The sequence below is a fragment of the Pomacea canaliculata genome, linkage group LG1, assembly GCF_003073045.1.
Source record: "Pomacea canaliculata isolate SZHN2017 linkage group LG1, ASM307304v1, whole genome shotgun sequence".
NCBI classification, from domain to species: Eukaryota; Metazoa; Mollusca; class Gastropoda; order Architaenioglossa; family Ampullariidae; genus Pomacea; species Pomacea canaliculata.
Window position 1 is genome coordinate 2,965,981 of NC_037590.1, and position 16,171 is coordinate 2,982,151.

Below are 16,171 nucleotides of genomic sequence, written 5' to 3' on the forward strand. Positions count from 1 at the left end.
TTCTGACAAGTAAAACGGGTGTAGCCAGTGACAAGGTAGTAGAAATGAGGTTTTGCTGAATAAAGCGTAAAAAAGTATTGTCTTTAATTTGTCGCTGACAGTGTGTGATGCCATGTCAGTGTATGCCATGTGGCATGTCACCGATCAAAATGGTGTGGGGGACGAGAGGAGAATGTCATCGGCAAAGGAACAACATTTTAAAAGAAGTAACTGAACAACATGAAAATGTTGATGACAAATAAAAGAAAATGTTAATATGTAAATATTACGGTAGGGCTAGGAGGTCTTAAAAAGAAACTTCAATTGGAATCCCTCCTCCACCCGATGCACTTTACTCTGAAAAATCATGGTGACTTGAATACAACTTGCTGATAAATGGGTGTAAGGTCTTGTATGGAGTTACTTGCTTCCTGTGAGTGAGCAGCGCGCAGTGTCGGTAGAGCTCATCTGATCTGCGCATGCGCCTCTCACTAGTAACGCCTTCCGCTGTGTTTACGTCAGTCACGTGATTTCCTCGCGCCTGCTGTGTACACACACGCACACTGTCACATCCTCATCGTTATCACATTATCAGGCATTTTACAGCCACACCTACTTTAAAGACTTCCTGAGGCCGTTGGTGCGGGAACGTGTCCCGCAGGATGCCGAGCCGAGTGCAGGACTTTGCTAGTCGCAGACACCGACATTGTAGCTGCTCTCTGCTTCCACACCACAAGAACATGTTCTTGTATTTTTAGAAAGGGTCTTGTAATAAACACCAAATCAGTGATAAAACAATATTGCGCTTGGATTTTTTTTGTACAGAATAATAACAACGAAACATACTGAAAGAAATATCTATGGCTGAACTATTCATCAGGCGGGGTAGGTGTACCAAGCTGAGGGTCGTACCATTTATTATGTATCACAGATCTCAGTCTCACTGAAACACGAACCGCCGGAAAGATTGACTAGTCTGATTAGTAAACGAATGGCTTATGCTGACCTGACAAGGTTAGACAGTTGTAGGGACACGCAGACGTCCATCCCCGTGGATACCTGGAAGTGCGACTGGTGCACCACCACATGTTTGTGATCTTTCTGAAAGTGTTTACAAGTAAGGTGTTGAGCGAGTTGGAGTTTAGTGATTTTCTCACAACACGCAGGAGACAGAAACATGTGCAGAATAAATGTGTCAAGGCATTCCAAGAAGAAAACACCTATCATCGCCAGGTTCTGCCTCTGCTATTAGATTACACAGTGACCATCTGTGGTAGGTTAGTGAGCGGTAAAGACGATATTTCAGGTGTCCCCGTTTGATGTTTGAAAAACACTACACTAGCAGATGTGAATTGTCTTTGAAGAAATAGAAGCCATCAACGCAAAATTATTTCTCCACACCCAAAAACACAAAATATATGTTCAGCCGTTGTGAGTACGTGTTCACAGCTGAGAGAGAGAAGAAAGGGAGAAGAGACAGAGAGAGAGATGACAACCTACTGTCGTACTGAGTACATCAATTCAACCTTGCATCCATGCCTCTCCTTCCCTCTCCCCCCAACGAAACTTTCTTGAGAGGGGGAGGGCTGTTGCCTGCCTTCAGTAGAAATATTTCTAGGGTAAGAGGGGGACATGTTGAGACACTCTGTCGTTAGTACACACAGCTGTGTCTTGTATCGAGTCGGTGGCAGCCAGTCTGTATTCACACACACACGGAGATCATGCTCAAATGTACCTAGAGCTCCTTCACACACAAACACCTGTCATAAGATGAGGCCAATAAAGTCGGGTCTCCTTCTTCTTGTTCTAATCACTCCCAGTGGAGCATAGGGCCGAATAAAGTCGGGTATACTAACTGGAATAATGAGGACTGAGAATATTAAAAGTCAAGGAAGAGCAATAAATGTGTCTGTGTACGTGCTTGTGTGTTTTACAAGTGAGTATTTCTAGACTGGTTTCATTTTGTACAAGTTTAATGCTTTGTCCTCAGTAGGTGGGTGTTGACTGCAGTCTTCATGGCATCAGTTGAATTCGGAAATAAGCTTTTGATGGCAGGATGTGATATGGTGGTTGTACTTCAGTCGAACGTCGCTGGGCGTGACTTCCGTTGGAGCAGACACAAGACATTTTTTGTCATTTCTATCTTTTTTTATCGGCAAAGCATCTTCCTTTCAGGAATTTTCCTTGAAAACACTTGTGTTGACGAAGGCACACTTCCTTGTTGTGCTGACGTCAGCCTTGTGTCCACAGCTGTACACACACGGAATTCATGACACGCCCCCTGCATGACTTACACAGTGAGTCTTACAGCTTTTTGTCTGGCTAACGAATCTCTTTTATTGATGTAAACATTTGTATAAACATTGAACAGGAAGTGGAAACTTTGGTTCAAAACAAGGACGACAACAAACACCTCACGGGACTGGAAGCTGCGCTCGCAGTTCATCAATCTCACCAGATGGTAGCTGTCTTCGCAATTTGATGAGACTCAGAATTCAGGATGATATTCATAATCATTCTTCTAACTTTGCAGGTGAGAATTAATTAATACAGTGAACGTGCGTGTGCGGATGCTGGCTCAGTTTGGGAGGATAGTAGGAAATACAGATGTACAAAAGACAGCTGCAACACGCAGACTGTACCTTGTAAATAAGAGCGTCTTCATGCCACCGAGGTTTGAACTCTCTGGTAATCCAACAAATGCTTGGTTAATGTATCCTGTTGAGAATATTGCACTGAACACTAATAAAATGTACTGCCTCTTCTAGTGTTTCTTTAAGATTGTCATTATGGTATTTTCAGAATGTGTGCTTCTGTTCCGTGGATGCCGCAAACTTCACTGTCATTGGTCGTGAGTAGTGTTGACTCGTCGTCGCCCTCGCTCTGAACCTCTCTTTTCATTGTCCCGGTCATATCAGCTATATGTTGTGTGTCCTAATACATACTGTTCTGCCAAGGAATTAAAAAGCTATCTTTTGCAATATATGTGACTAACTCTTTTCTCCAATAACCATAACAGTTAAAGGTGTAATGTATTTTTAGTGAGAAATTCGACTTTTAGCACATTAGTGCCGTTGTGAGATAAGCAGCTGACAAGAAACCACGGTTTGCTTACTACAGCCAATGGAAGGACTGAGGCCAGAAAGCATCCGCTTAGTCAGACCTCTTTCTGTGCTTGGTGTCTGTAGTTCTGCACCTCCAGAACCTTGAGGGGAAGAGTATGTGGGACTAAACTCAATCATTTGAAGAACGCTTTGCATTCTACTAGGGTTTTAAAAGAAATATTACTCGGTGTTATCATCGTTTACAAGTTGCTGATGAGGTTGAATGCTGTGGTTTAAAGCTGTTGACGTCCGGCTGGCTGGTGGAAAGGTGCAATGGGAAGGACGTGTGGAAGTGCGGAGACCCGGGTCTACAGACTGGGGCACCGTGTGTGACGACGGGTGGGACGACGAGGACGCCGGCGTCGTCTGCCGCCATCTTTCTTTTTCAAAACGTGGATTGGTGAGACACACTGCTATTCGGCTTGATCTAGTTCTCCTTCTTTATTCTGTGTGTCATTCTGTGTACGGTCTGCCCTTCATTTCTTTCTTTTTGTTTGTATAAGTGTGTGTGTGTGCGATAAGATTGTATGTGAGTTTGCCCGCACGCTGAGGAAAACAGGTATCAGGAAAAACTGGGGGAAGTGGATATTTCATTTCTGTGTATTTAATTATATTTGTATCACTCTTTGTGAATAAAGTATTTACAGTTCTATGTGTGAGAATCTGCAGAACTATGTTGTGGAAAAAAAATGATTATTCGATTTTTAATGAGATAACTTTACATGTAGGGGTAGATAGAAAGAGTTACTACATCTATGTTCCTAAGTTTCGAGGTCTTATACTTTCTATTTGTGTATCTACCCGCCATCACACAAACTTTATTGCATACATGTGTGTCTCAGGCTAAGAAGAAGGCCTACTACGGTCCTGGGACTGGCACAATATTCCTGGCTAACATCCAATGCTCCGGGTCGGCAAATAGCTTGAGTACATGCTGGAGCCTGGATCCGTGGAAGCTAGCTCACTGCGGCCACAGTGAAGATGCCGGCGTGCAGTGCCGCATAAGTGAGTGCTGCTTACCTCCCTTACATTGGGATTAGTCGTTCTTGGTGATGACAGAGTTACTGTTGCTTAAACTTTGTGAGTCTCGTTGACTCTTTTGATTGTCACTATGGTTTCAGTCGATGTTTACTGACTTTAAATGTTTTGTTGACCATAATCTACTGAGACACGTGGGCTGTTAAGTACTGCTAGAGGGAGTGATTAAGCAGTAGTAGAGTAGGTGATTAGGCAGTACTGCAGTAAGTTATTAGGCACAGTAGATTAAAGGATTATGTAGTGCTGGAGAGAGTTATTTTGAACTAATTAATAAAATTATTAGTAGGTAGTTTAGAAAATGAAAAGGTAGTAGTAGTTTAGGTCATTATCAAGTACTAGAGTAAGTCATTAGGCAGTACTGGGGTAAGTGACAAGGAAGTACTCAAACAAGTGTAGTAGGCAGTAGTAGATTAGGTCATTAGGCAATACTAGAGTAAGTGATTAGGACCACTAGAGTAATTGGTTATGACTACTAGAGTAATTGATCAGAAAAACTAGAGTAAGTGATTAGGCAGAACTGCAGTAAGTGAATGGGAACAGTACTTGTGACAGTACTAGTGACTAAGTACTATTGTACATGTGTAATTATTTGGTCAGTATTTGAGTATCTGAATGGTGTTTAGGGACTTAAAGTAAGTGATTATGCAGTATTGGGGCAAGTGATGAGTAATTACTTAAACAAGTGACTGGGCAATAGTAGATTATGTCCTTAGGCAGAAATAGAGTAGGTGATAAGCCAGCAGTATATTAGGTCCTTAGAAAGTAGTGCAGTAAGTGATTAGGCAGTACTGGAGTAAGGGATAGGGAAGTAGGTAAGCAAGTTATTATATAGTAGTAGATTAGACGATTAGACAGTTCAAGATTAAGTGATTAGTCAGTACTGGAGGAAGTCATTGGGCATAGTAGAGTAGGGGATTAGGTAGTGTTTGAGTGAGTGATTAGGAACATTCAATACATTTTTAGTAAGTTACTCGGTAGTATTGAAGTAAGTCATAAGCTAATAGTTTAGTAAGAAGAAGCACATGAGCCTGTTGCCTAAAACTCATTTGTAATAGTATCTAAATGGGAGACATTTTGGCGCACAGGGTTAGATATATTTAGGTTCACATGTATGTATGATTGAATATACTCATAAAACAAATAAGAATTTATTATAAACTATAACTGTTCTTCAGTAGTTATTAGATGGAGATAGGTATTTGATACAAACATCACTAAAACTATTGATAAAGGTCCAAATGCAGTAAGACTGATATTACTGTTGGTTTGTTTGGCAGTTAAATGTGCTCCAGGCACAGAAATAGACTTAACAAGCTTCGAGAACTGCACAAAGTGTCCAGCTGGTAAGCACAGAAAGGACTCAACCAGTGCTCTTTGCATTGACTGTGCTGCTGGCAGTTACCAGAGCTTGGCTGGCCAAGATTCCTGTGTCCAGTGTGCTGTTGGCCACTATCAACCCTCGGTGGGGATGACTGCCTGTAAAGTCTGCGATGCAGGACACTTTCAGAAAAATCGTGGGATGAAATTTTGTCCACCATGTCTGGAGGGGCACTACCAGCCTAAAACTGGGCAGGACAAGTGTTTGAAATGTGCAGCAGGAAGTTACTCAAAGGAGACTGGCATGACATCCTGCTATCCATGTCCTGCTGAACATTATCAGAAGGATATCGGTCAAGCATTTTGTCCAAGGTGTACTGCTGGTCATTTCAACAACCAGACTGGACAAAGCAGCTGTACAGCTTGTCCCGCGGGAAAGATTCAGCGCGATGACAGACATGATGATTGCGAAGACTGTCCTGTCGGCCATTTTCAAGATCAAGCTGGAAAGACGAACTGTTCTGCTTGTCCTTCTGGTCATTATCAAAACAGCTCTGGGCAAGCTTTGTGTGAAAAATGTCCGGCTGGTCAGTATCAAAATCTGACAAAGATGACTTTTTGCGTTTCCTGCCCCAGAGGCCAGTTTCAGAACGATGATGGACGGGACAGTTGTAAGCTATGTCCACCCGGTAAATATCAGAACAACACCGGACAACCTGACTGTGACGAATGTCTACCCGGTTACTATCAAGACAGAGAAGGAGAGACTTCGTGTAAGATTTGTTCCAATGGAACATTTCAAAACGAGACTGGCAAGGGCTTTTGCTCTCCTTGTCCACAAGGACACATTCAGCCGGACGTTGGCCAAACATCGTGCATAGCATGTGAGACAGGCTTCTTTCAAACTCTCACCGGGCAGGTCACGTGTGAGTCTTGTCAAGAAGGTCATTACCAGAGCTCCGAAGGCAAGAATTCATGTCACCCGTGTCAGTCGGGATTCTATCAAAACACAAAGGGAAAGAACAACTGCACTGAATGCCGACCTGGACAATACCAGAACGAATCCGCGCAGACGAGGTGCATCGAGTGTGCAGCCGGACAGTACCAGAACGAGTCCGCGCAAAGCTCGTGCATGCCGTGCTTACCTGGGCAGTACCAGAATGCCACAGGTGCTTCCAGCTGCCTGTCTTGCGAGCCTGGTCACTATCAGAATGTGAGTGAGCAGGTGGAGTGCCCCGCTTGTGAGCCAGGCTACTACCAGAATGTCAGTGGCCAGCTGAGCTGCCACCCCTGCCCACTTGGCATGTTCCAGAACTTAGCTGGAAAGTCCATGTGCGACACCTGCCGGCATGGGCATTATCAAAATCTTACCGGCAAAACCAACTGCTCCAAGTGTCCGAACGGAGCAACTACGTCGTTTATAGGCTCCTATCACCTGGACAATTGCACAGGTAAGCATAACATCTTCATGGAACCCTGTCCTCCTCCTCCTCCTCCTCCTCCTCCTCCTCCTCCTCCTCATCATCATCATCATCATCATCATCATCATCATCATCATCATCATAGATAAGCATGATTTTGACAATAAGGCTCTCCTCCCACACCAAAAGCTGCTTTTAAAGATGTGTAGTCAAAGGGTGTGAGTGGTTTCCCGTCTACAGCAAAGCCTGCACCAGCGACAGTAGTGACGATGGTGTTGTCGTACACGGTGGATGTGTTGTGTACAGACGACAAAGCCGATCAAGTTCGCCGTTCACTCTACACCCGGGTGGTCAGCTTGGATTCGTCTTCTGTTTGTGTGGACCCTTCGTGCTCCAACCTCCTCACCGAAGCTTGGTGCCAGTCGTACACCGCAGTCATCATCGAGAGCAGACTTGACTTCTACAACTTGGAGTAAGAGGGTGTGGCTGTTCATCATGGTTTTGTTGCCCCACAAGTCTTTTGACTAAAAAATTAGTGGAAAATCTGTAATACAAGCATTTAACTTCGAATATATATATATATATTTTATTATATCGAATTAGAGTTTTTGGTGAAGTTAAATACAACTTTGGGTTTTTTTCATTATCTGTAAGTTGTTAGTGTCAACGTTTTAAAAAGAAATAATAAATAATTACGGTCTGAGGATTCCTATTTGCACTAGTCTGTCGATTCTCTGTATTGAGTTCATTCTGTCATGACTACTTCATGCGCGTGTTTGTGTCAACTGTGAATGTACAGGAATGTGGTGACCACGGACAACGGCTCAGAATCAACACCTGAACATTTTCTGATTGACAAGGCCCAGAAAACAGAGATCTTTGACTTGTCATTGCAAGTAAGTGAAGCAAGGACGGGCGTACGAACAAACTGACAGACTGACAGGCATTAAAATAGGAAAACGCATGGCATAGATACAGGAGAAGGATAGACAATCAAACAGACATACAGGATGAAACAATCGGACGGTCAAACGTACGTACACGAAGGCAAATCATAGAGAGAGACAGATGAGGGGATAGAGATGTACTGGTAATGACGGCTTTGTTTATACAGTTGCCTGGTACTTTGTTTATACAGTTGCCTGGTACTTTGTTTATACAGTTGTCTGGTACTTTGTTTATACAGTTGTCTGGTACTTTTTTATACAGTTGCCTGGTACTTTGTTTATACAGTTGCCTGGTACTTTGTTTATACAGTTGCCTGGTACTTTGTTTATACAGTTGTCTGGTACTTTGTTTATACAGTTGTCTGGTACTTTTTTATACAGTTGCCTGGTACTTTGTTTATACAGTTGCCTGGTACTTTGTTTATACAGTTGCCTGGTACTTTGTTTATACAATTGTCTGGTACTTTGTTTATACAGTTGCCTGGTAGCAGGTTTAGGAAGGAGGCCGTGGCAGTGACTAAAGGGGAGAAATGTCCTCCGGGTTTTGTGTTGTCTGACGGCCAATGCAGTAAGTTATTCGCTTTCTAAACACTTCGCGTGTAACCTGCACACACCTCCGTGTCTAATGTGTTCAACATCTGCTGCAAAGACACAAATCTTTGTTAAAATCACATAATTCATAAATAAAAGGAAAAAAATGGTTAAAAACGCAACATTTGAAATATGGTCCATATGTTTATATTTAACTTATTATGGTACAGTACCCAAAAAGAAACCAACCCATACTTACATTTTCATATTATTATATTAGGAATTTCTACATTATTATATTTTGTTTTTGTTATTTATTTTGTTTACATCCTGTTGGGCTGTTGTTCTTGTGTAAACATGCTGATCGCTAGCTAACATGCACTCAATCGTTTGTTCGTTCATTCATTGTTCATCTTGTCCTACAGTCACTGAGCAAGAGAGACTCTTGCGGCTGATTGGTACAATTGCCGGGTGCGTGATTGGGGGTGTTGGAGTCGCCATCCTCTCCGTCGTTGTCTTCAAGCTGTCCAGGTAACATTTAGTGCCAATACCGAGTCTTTGATTTAAAGCCACAGCGAGTTTTAACTTTTCTAACCTGTTCATGGCGAGACAGCACATAGAGAGTAATTTGTTTAGAACAAAGAAGCAAATCGGTAAAAAACAAAAATTCCTGTCCAGGAGACGAGTACCTGCACATCTGCAACCTGCCTTAACAAAAGAACAACAGGCGCAGGCGAAAGCGATTGTGGCGGAGCTGAAAGACTTCAATGCTATAGACGTAAAGTAAGCACGCGTGTTACTTATATTGAACTGATGATGATGATGATGATGATGATGATGATGATGATGATGATGATGATTGATGATAATGGATGATAATGGATGATTGATGATGATGATGACTTTCCAAACAAGAACTCATCAGGATGTGTATAAGAAAGCCATGAAACACTCTAACTAGTCACCAGCTGATAAAAAGGAAAAATGCAGCAAACTAGCTTCGTTCCCACCAAACGCTATACAACTATTTTTATTTAAAAAAGACTTATTTACAAGTAGCTTCCTTACAACAACATCTCTGATTTGACTGTCATCCTGTCGGCCATAGTGAGGACTGGCAGTGTGTGACTATTTTCATTCAGTCTATTGGTTAGCAGAATATCCCGACCCATGACAACTATTTTCTTGTTTAGAGTACCTCCCCTGATTAATTTCGTTGTGATAATGGCTGCTTTTCCGTTTCCATAGGGATTTAGATGGACACACACAATAATGTGAGAGTCTCTGCAAGAATCACGTGACCTAGGAACAGGGCCACAGTTGTGAAGAAGTCCGTAACGAGGATCAAGACTCCGATGGTTACGATTTTTCTTAAGACCATCGAGTGCTTGGGCACCGGGTATAGAGCTACACCATCAGCTAAAATTCTTTAAAAATATTAGCAGCTGACTAATTAAAGATTACGAGGGAACGAAGAATGTTTTCATTTACTGCAGAAGACATCTCATTTTGGGATTCTAGGCAAGTGTACTTGTTGTCCAGTAAATAGACTGTAAATAATTTTGTAACCAGTCTTATACAGAAACTTGCTGGGACGTGTAGTTCTTTAAAGTCTTGTATACAGAGATAATCAGTGTCTATCTGTGTAAACATTTACTTTCTTCTTGTCATAGAACAGTACTTTTCTTTACTCAAATATGAAAAATCCAGTTCAAAGGACATGATTGTAAATAAAAAGTTTGGCTAAATATTTCGATTGGTCGTTAATACTGTTGTTAATTCTTCCATCCCTGTATGCTCTCCATGTTGTCCATGTCTCATTTTTCTTTTAAGATAAAACAATGCTCCTTACGACTGATAATATGTGCTATACAAATCTTTCATCATCGTCGCCATCGTCATCGTCATCGTCATCATCAAAACATGAACTCAGCAAACGGTTGCTATTCCCATGGTTACTTATGTACCAGTCTATATACAGTGATTCCTGGATAGTATGCAATATGTCCATGTCCATGATGCAAGAATATTTGTTTGCGAAAGAATGTCTCGGTATTTATATAAAATTTGTATTTTGTGGATTTATTACTTCGTATGAAAAATATATTTTTCTGTTATGCCAAAGCTGTGTGTTCTGTGTAAGTATTCTCTGTATCTAAAACCAGCTTCACCAAGTTACATGGATGGATGATTGATTGATTGATGATGATGATGATTGATGATTGATTGATGATGATGATTGATGATGATTGATTGATGATGATTGATGATGATGATTGTTGATGACGAATGATTGATTGATGATTGATGATTTTTTCAATTTGTATATGTCATAATATTTATTTTCAACGAAGGCGAGGAAGTTACATTCTACGGACCTAAAACTGTGGCCATTACAATGGCTTTTGGACAGTGCTGGCATCCTATATATCCTGGCATGGCGATACACAATTTAGAATCGGCCGCAGTTCTACAGTTGACAGAACTGATGATACTCGTCTTATCCTGACTGTCAGTTCCGGTTGTCGCTTGCCTCATCATCATTTTCTCTTCTTTTGGTGATGTTGTGGCAAGTTAGTGAACAAATCAATCTCTCTCCCACCCACCTACCTACCCACAAACAAACTTCTAGTTTGAGAACTTGGCCCAAAGTTTCTTTAGACACCAGAGAGATTATAAGCACGGATACTTTTCATGGTTTCTTCTTTCAATGGATTCCGGAAAGGCACTAATGTGTCGATGAGCAGTGATTGACAAAACAATATGTAGAAGACAAAAGCAACATGAATATATTTTAAACATAGGCCATAATTCCTTGTCTGTATGGTTGTTTGCATGTTTTCCTTCTTCTCTGTTGATTTTACTTCCTTCAAATATTATGTGAAATAGGAATAGACAGACAAACAATAAATACACGCATAAAATGAGAGAATAGTGGTTTATTCTTCTTTATTTTCTTCTGCCTCTATTTATTTTGACATTTCAAAGTTTAAACTGGACGGTTCTTTCATGTCAGAAATTAAATTGTAAAATGTTTTGGGATTCTTGCGGCGCCTTTCTCGGATTCGCTTCGCTTGATGACACACTTAGATAGGAAAGGACTGGTGAGTGTCTCAGACAAACATCCTGGGCAAGACAACGAGTGCAACATGTCACAGAGAGGCTGAACTGGTATCCAATGTTGTTCACAGAGACAAGAGGCAGTGTTGATCAGCTCTGCATGAAGGAAGAATAAGTGAACAGTTTTGAACTGTTTGACATTTGACTAGCAAACATCTATGTAATCCCACAAGAAAGGAATTGTAGTCCCCATGGTACTGTACCATTCATCGTCAACTCCAAGGTAGACCGGACTTGTAAGGTGATGGACAATGTAGCACCAGCCACAAACTCGGAGTTCATGGAACTACAATTACAGTGCATCGTCTATACGACTTCTATCACCCTTCCATCTCACCCACTTTAAATTTGCCCCTCAACCCAAAGCTCCAAATGACCGATTTATCACGACCTTAAAGAGATACGGAAGAAAATTCTAATGATACAAGAACATTGATAAAGATACAGACTGACTTCCAGTCCTTGTGCAATCCATTAGTGACTTACATTTGACATGACAGACGTCTAGTGCCAGGCAATGGTCTCTACAGTTGCCTTTCTCCTCGTCCTGTGGGTGAGTCTCATGAATAACATTGGTTATATGCTGTAGTCTATTTGTTATATACAGCTGGCTTTAATAACACACAGAAACATAGACATATCTATGTGTGTATCATGATGTGTGTATTAAAATACATGGGAGTTTGTATGATTTTGATAATTTTGTCATGTTAAAAGCGAAGAACGTTATTAGACAAATGTTATATCACAATTTGACTTTATTCAGCAAGCAACAACAATCAGATATTTACTGTATAACATGGTCTTGATGTCAATATTGAAGTTTACTGTTGATGATACAAATTGGATCGTTTATATGGAAACCAATGGTTACATTTACAGAAAGCTTTTTTCGCGCATTAAGAATACTCTCCCAATAATTGAAATATAATTTATTGTAGAAATCGGTTTAGTACTCCGGTGAGCCCTTCAATATATGAAAATACCGGGTTTTTTTTATTCTAAGGTGTCTACCTTCCGTACTAGTGATCTTTAAATATTCTTGCTTGATAACCTCGAGTTCTGACTGAACACTCCCTCGGGTTCCTTCCCCTTCCTTCAGATGAAGTGAAGAAGGCGATGATCCAGAAGAAGAAACACTGACATTCACGGCCCCTAAAGCCACGTGTCCACAAGACATTTGTCGTGTACGTTTCTTTGTTATATGCGAATACACCAGATTCTTGACCAGTAATATGTAAATATTTAGTTTCAGGGATGTACCGCCAATGTTCATCTTACGGAGGACAACACAGGTAATCTGGAATTTTCCCTTTGTTGATTTTCGTCCAACAGTGTATAGAATAAAAACAAACTTTCTTGTGGTTAATGTGGCATTTATGCATCTTTATCAAAATACGTTTATAGAAATATTTGATTTTTATCACACTGGATGATATTTATAAAGGGTGTATTATTGGTGTATTATTATATAAAGGGTGTATTATTGGTGTACGATAGAGTTGTTAATTATTTCTGTATAAACTCGTGTTAAAGTATTTGAGAAATCTTCATGGTTTCAGCATGGTTGAGAAACTTCAGGTATCATGCCTGGTCCCGCTTTTGTTCTCGTAGAGTTTTTGTGTCGAAAGAGACGAAAAAAATATTTTTAAAAACTAGTAATATCGAAACCTGTAGTGGTAACTCGGGAAAATTTTGCATATGAAAACTCTTTTCTACTCAATAGGAATATGCCCTTGATTTATTATCTAGGTAAAAGAGACGGTTAGACTGTTAGGTTAAGACATTCTATAAGCAAGACATTCCTAGACACAGCAAACCTTGAACTATTATTCCTTATGGCCATTAGGGCATGGGACGTTTGACATATTTCACCACTCACACCTCATTACACAAAATTGGTGAAGGACTTTTTCTTCAACACTACTCGTCCATCAATCACCGCCAGTTAAGTAAAAATATATAGTTTTAAAGCGAGGTAGCAGTCATGCACAGAAGACAAAATATTAAACTTGATGTTTTGTTAAACAGAGTCGCCAGCATTCGTCTCTACGCTGACAATGACCATGTCCTTCAGACTAACGGAATTTTGCACCGAAGAAATTGCTCTGGCAGTGGAAGAAGCCATGTCTGCTCAAGTACATCAGATGGAGAATTATACTACCGGAGTGTGTGCGGACCTTACTTGTTCCAACGCTGTGGTGAAGGCCTGGTGCCAGAGCTCCACCCCCTTCATCGTCCACACCGAGATCCACTTCGAGAACATGGCGTGAGTAGAAGAAATAATCTTTTGAGAGAAGGAATAGCAAAATAAATAGGCATCACAAACGAAGCTGAAGGAACAATCTCCACCAGGTTTGAAGCAATAGTAGAATTTCCTTTTTAAGAACAGGTTGTTATTCTAAGAAAAAACATCTAAGAAATAACAATAGTTTGTTACTGTACTGAAAAATCTTTAAATTTTTTTTACTGCCAAAAAAAAAAAAAAAAAAAAAGGTTTCACATGCAATGTCGCCATAGCTGTCGGCTGCTGTGTAGCTCTCGTTGCTGTCATATTTCTCATCATCATCCTGGTCAAGCTGAACAAAAGGTAGTAGTGTCCACACACCTGTTCCTTGTCTCATTAATTCAGAAATCCACTTTCTGTAATCTTTGGGTCATTCTAATGCAGGGGTGTCAAACTCAATTACCCAGGGGGCCAAATCTCACATCGTACACAAGGTGGCGGGCCGAAGGTTATTACTTAAGTCCGATAACTTGTTATTGAACAGTAGAAAACTAAACTCATCCCATCTCTTGCTGTCCTAGACAGGAACTTTTCTGTTGTTTGCCTTCTACTTGTCGCCGGGCCATTAACAATGATTTATTAAAATTCTTTCGCGGGCCAGGTAAAAATTTCATGGCGGGCCGGATGTGGCCCGCGGGCCGGGTGTTTGACACCCCTGTTCTAATGCATACATTCTTCATAATCATTCCCATGCATGCATTTTCGAAGGCCTTCATCGCTTTTCTACATTATAATTTGATGTATAAACGAGCATTGTTCGAGTTTTGTTGAAAACATTCGCTGATGTTTACTGTGAAAACACAGGAAGACCATTTCTGCTATCAACGGGGAGGCTTCTTCAAACTCTTGTGCGGAACCTTCTCACGGGAATAGAAGTAATACATGCGTTGGGTAAGATTTCTCTGCTGATTTCTTCAAGAAGAAAAAAATATACATATGATGTCGTCAAAGAAACTAGCGAATAAAATGAAATGCTAATTAATAAAGTTAACGACTTTTATACCTTGTCACACGACCAGTGTACTACGTCACGCTAACAGTGTACTACGTCACGCTAACAGTGTACTATGTTACTATGTGTAATATGCTTGTATGTGCATACATGTGTACGGTTACTAGTTTACTAACAGACAGGTGACGTCAGTTTCCAATGGAACAAACAGTACAAAGCAGGAGCTGATGGTGCACATAGTGAAAGAGACCGGCATCTTTCAGAATCTGGTTAGTTTTCACACGCACACTCACGCACACGCACAGGCACACGCAGACACACACACGCACGCACACACACACACACACATGAACACACACCCATACACGCACGCACACGCACACACACACGCTGACTTACGGCTATTCTCACCTGACAGTCCTCAACTTCTGCTGGTCGTCGTCGGTGGGAGCCAAGTGTTGCAATACCTCAGTGTCTCAGTGTCTCAGTGTCTTAGACTTGTTTTTCCTGAAACTAAAGAAGTAACTACACTCTGCTATGTACTTGTCAAACACGCATTTAGTTTAGTATTTGTGTCTGACACTGATAGATACTTTAGTCTTTATTTCTGTAATACGTACATATCTCTCTCTTGCAAGTATGTTGGTTTCTGCATTTTAGACGCTCGTACTTGTGCGCTTGCTTCCTGCATTAAAAACAAACACACACACATGTATATTATCCTAGTATGAAAATCGGGCACGCATGTACAGATTTATACTCGTCATTCGATGTTTTGTGTGGGCAGACAGACGGCGCCACTTTACAGAGAGACAGTGTTCAAGCCGCCATAACACACTCCTGTCCCCCAGAATTCCGGATTTCAGGAACTACTTGTGGTGAGGTTGAGGTCTTGTTACGGCAGACAGTTGCCTTACCTAGACTTAGCTCAAATTGTATAATCTTGCTTGACAACACTATTACTTCACGTTACATCCTCTTTCTTTGTGCATCCTGCAAGTTTCTCCCTCTCTTTTTCTCTCCCATGCACTCATATATGCACACGCACGCACGCACGCATGACAGTGCATATAAACGCTCAGTATTGAAGTTCATTATATTGTTATTATTAGGTTGAAACTGAAACATCACTGAAATGTTGATCGTACACCCACCCGCTGTTGACATGTATGTAACCAACAGTGACGTTGATATGGCTAGATGGCCTCCCATAAACTGAATAAATATTATTATTTTGTGTTACATACTTACACACAGAAACACATACATTTTGTAATATATATATACACACACACACTCCTTCCTTTGTTCTTTATTTCTTTCCTTCTATTCTTATTTCCCTAATTGTTTTGCTACCCTCTACCACACGTTCTCTCTCGTACGCTAGCGCACGCACAAAAATACATTCGTCTGAACAAATAAAATAATACCGGTTTAACCTAAAAATTGTGCATCACCAAAATAACAGAAAGTTA

The 16,171-nt window shown here is 40.9% G+C and overlaps 2 protein-coding genes across 2 annotated transcripts; both read left to right on the forward strand.

The window, feature by feature from the left end:
* The first annotated feature begins 1,997 nt into the window (after window positions 1-1,997).
* LOC112568626 (proprotein convertase subtilisin/kexin type 5-like) lies at window positions 1,998-10,461 on the forward strand. The gene is made up of 11 exons (XM_025246024.1): window positions 1,998-2,512; window positions 2,782-2,830; window positions 3,323-3,483; window positions 3,926-4,088; window positions 5,399-6,889; window positions 7,100-7,331; window positions 7,659-7,755; window positions 8,284-8,374; window positions 8,763-8,868; window positions 9,016-9,120; window positions 9,586-10,461. The coding sequence occupies exons 1-11, from the start codon at window positions 2,480-2,482 to the stop codon at window positions 9,608-9,610; spliced, it is 2,553 nt and encodes an 850-aa protein (XP_025101809.1). The 5' UTR covers window positions 1,998-2,479; the 3' UTR covers window positions 9,611-10,461.
* A 1,050-nt stretch (window positions 10,462-11,511) lies between these two features.
* LOC112568649 lies at window positions 11,512-14,847 on the forward strand. Its single transcript, XM_025246059.1, has 4 exons — window positions 11,512-12,010; window positions 12,707-12,752; window positions 13,489-13,726; window positions 14,549-14,847. The coding sequence occupies exons 1-4, from the start codon at window positions 11,975-11,977 to the stop codon at window positions 14,637-14,639; spliced, it is 411 nt and encodes a 136-aa protein (XP_025101844.1). The 5' UTR covers window positions 11,512-11,974; the 3' UTR covers window positions 14,640-14,847.
* The last annotated feature ends 1,324 nt before the right edge of the window (window positions 14,848-16,171 follow it).

What these genes read in the sequence shown, in the direction of transcription:
- LOC112568649 (XM_025246059.1), top strand. Translation starts at nt 11,975, where the DNA reads ATGGTCTCTACAGTTGCCTTTCTCCTCGTCCTGTGG. An exon ending in CCTTTCTCCTCGTCCTGTGG is followed by an intron (nt 12,011 to 12,706) that starts GTGAGTCTCATG and finishes GTAAATATTTAG; the next exon opens with TTTCAGGGATGTACCGCCAA. An exon ending in TCTTACGGAGGACAACACAG is followed by an intron (nt 12,753 to 13,488) that starts GTAATCTGGAAT and finishes TTTGTTAAACAG; the next exon opens with AGTCGCCAGCATTCGTCTCT.
- LOC112568626 (XM_025246024.1), top strand. Translation starts at nt 2,480, where the DNA reads ATGATATTCATAATCATTCTTCTAACTTTGCAG. An exon ending in CTTGACTTCTACAACTTGGA is followed by an intron (nt 7,332 to 7,658) that starts GTAAGAGGGTGT and finishes GTGAATGTACAG; the next exon opens with GAATGTGGTGACCACGGACA. An exon ending in TCTTTGACTTGTCATTGCAA is followed by an intron (nt 7,756 to 8,283) that starts GTAAGTGAAGCA and finishes TTGTTTATACAG; the next exon opens with TTGCCTGGTAGCAGGTTTAG.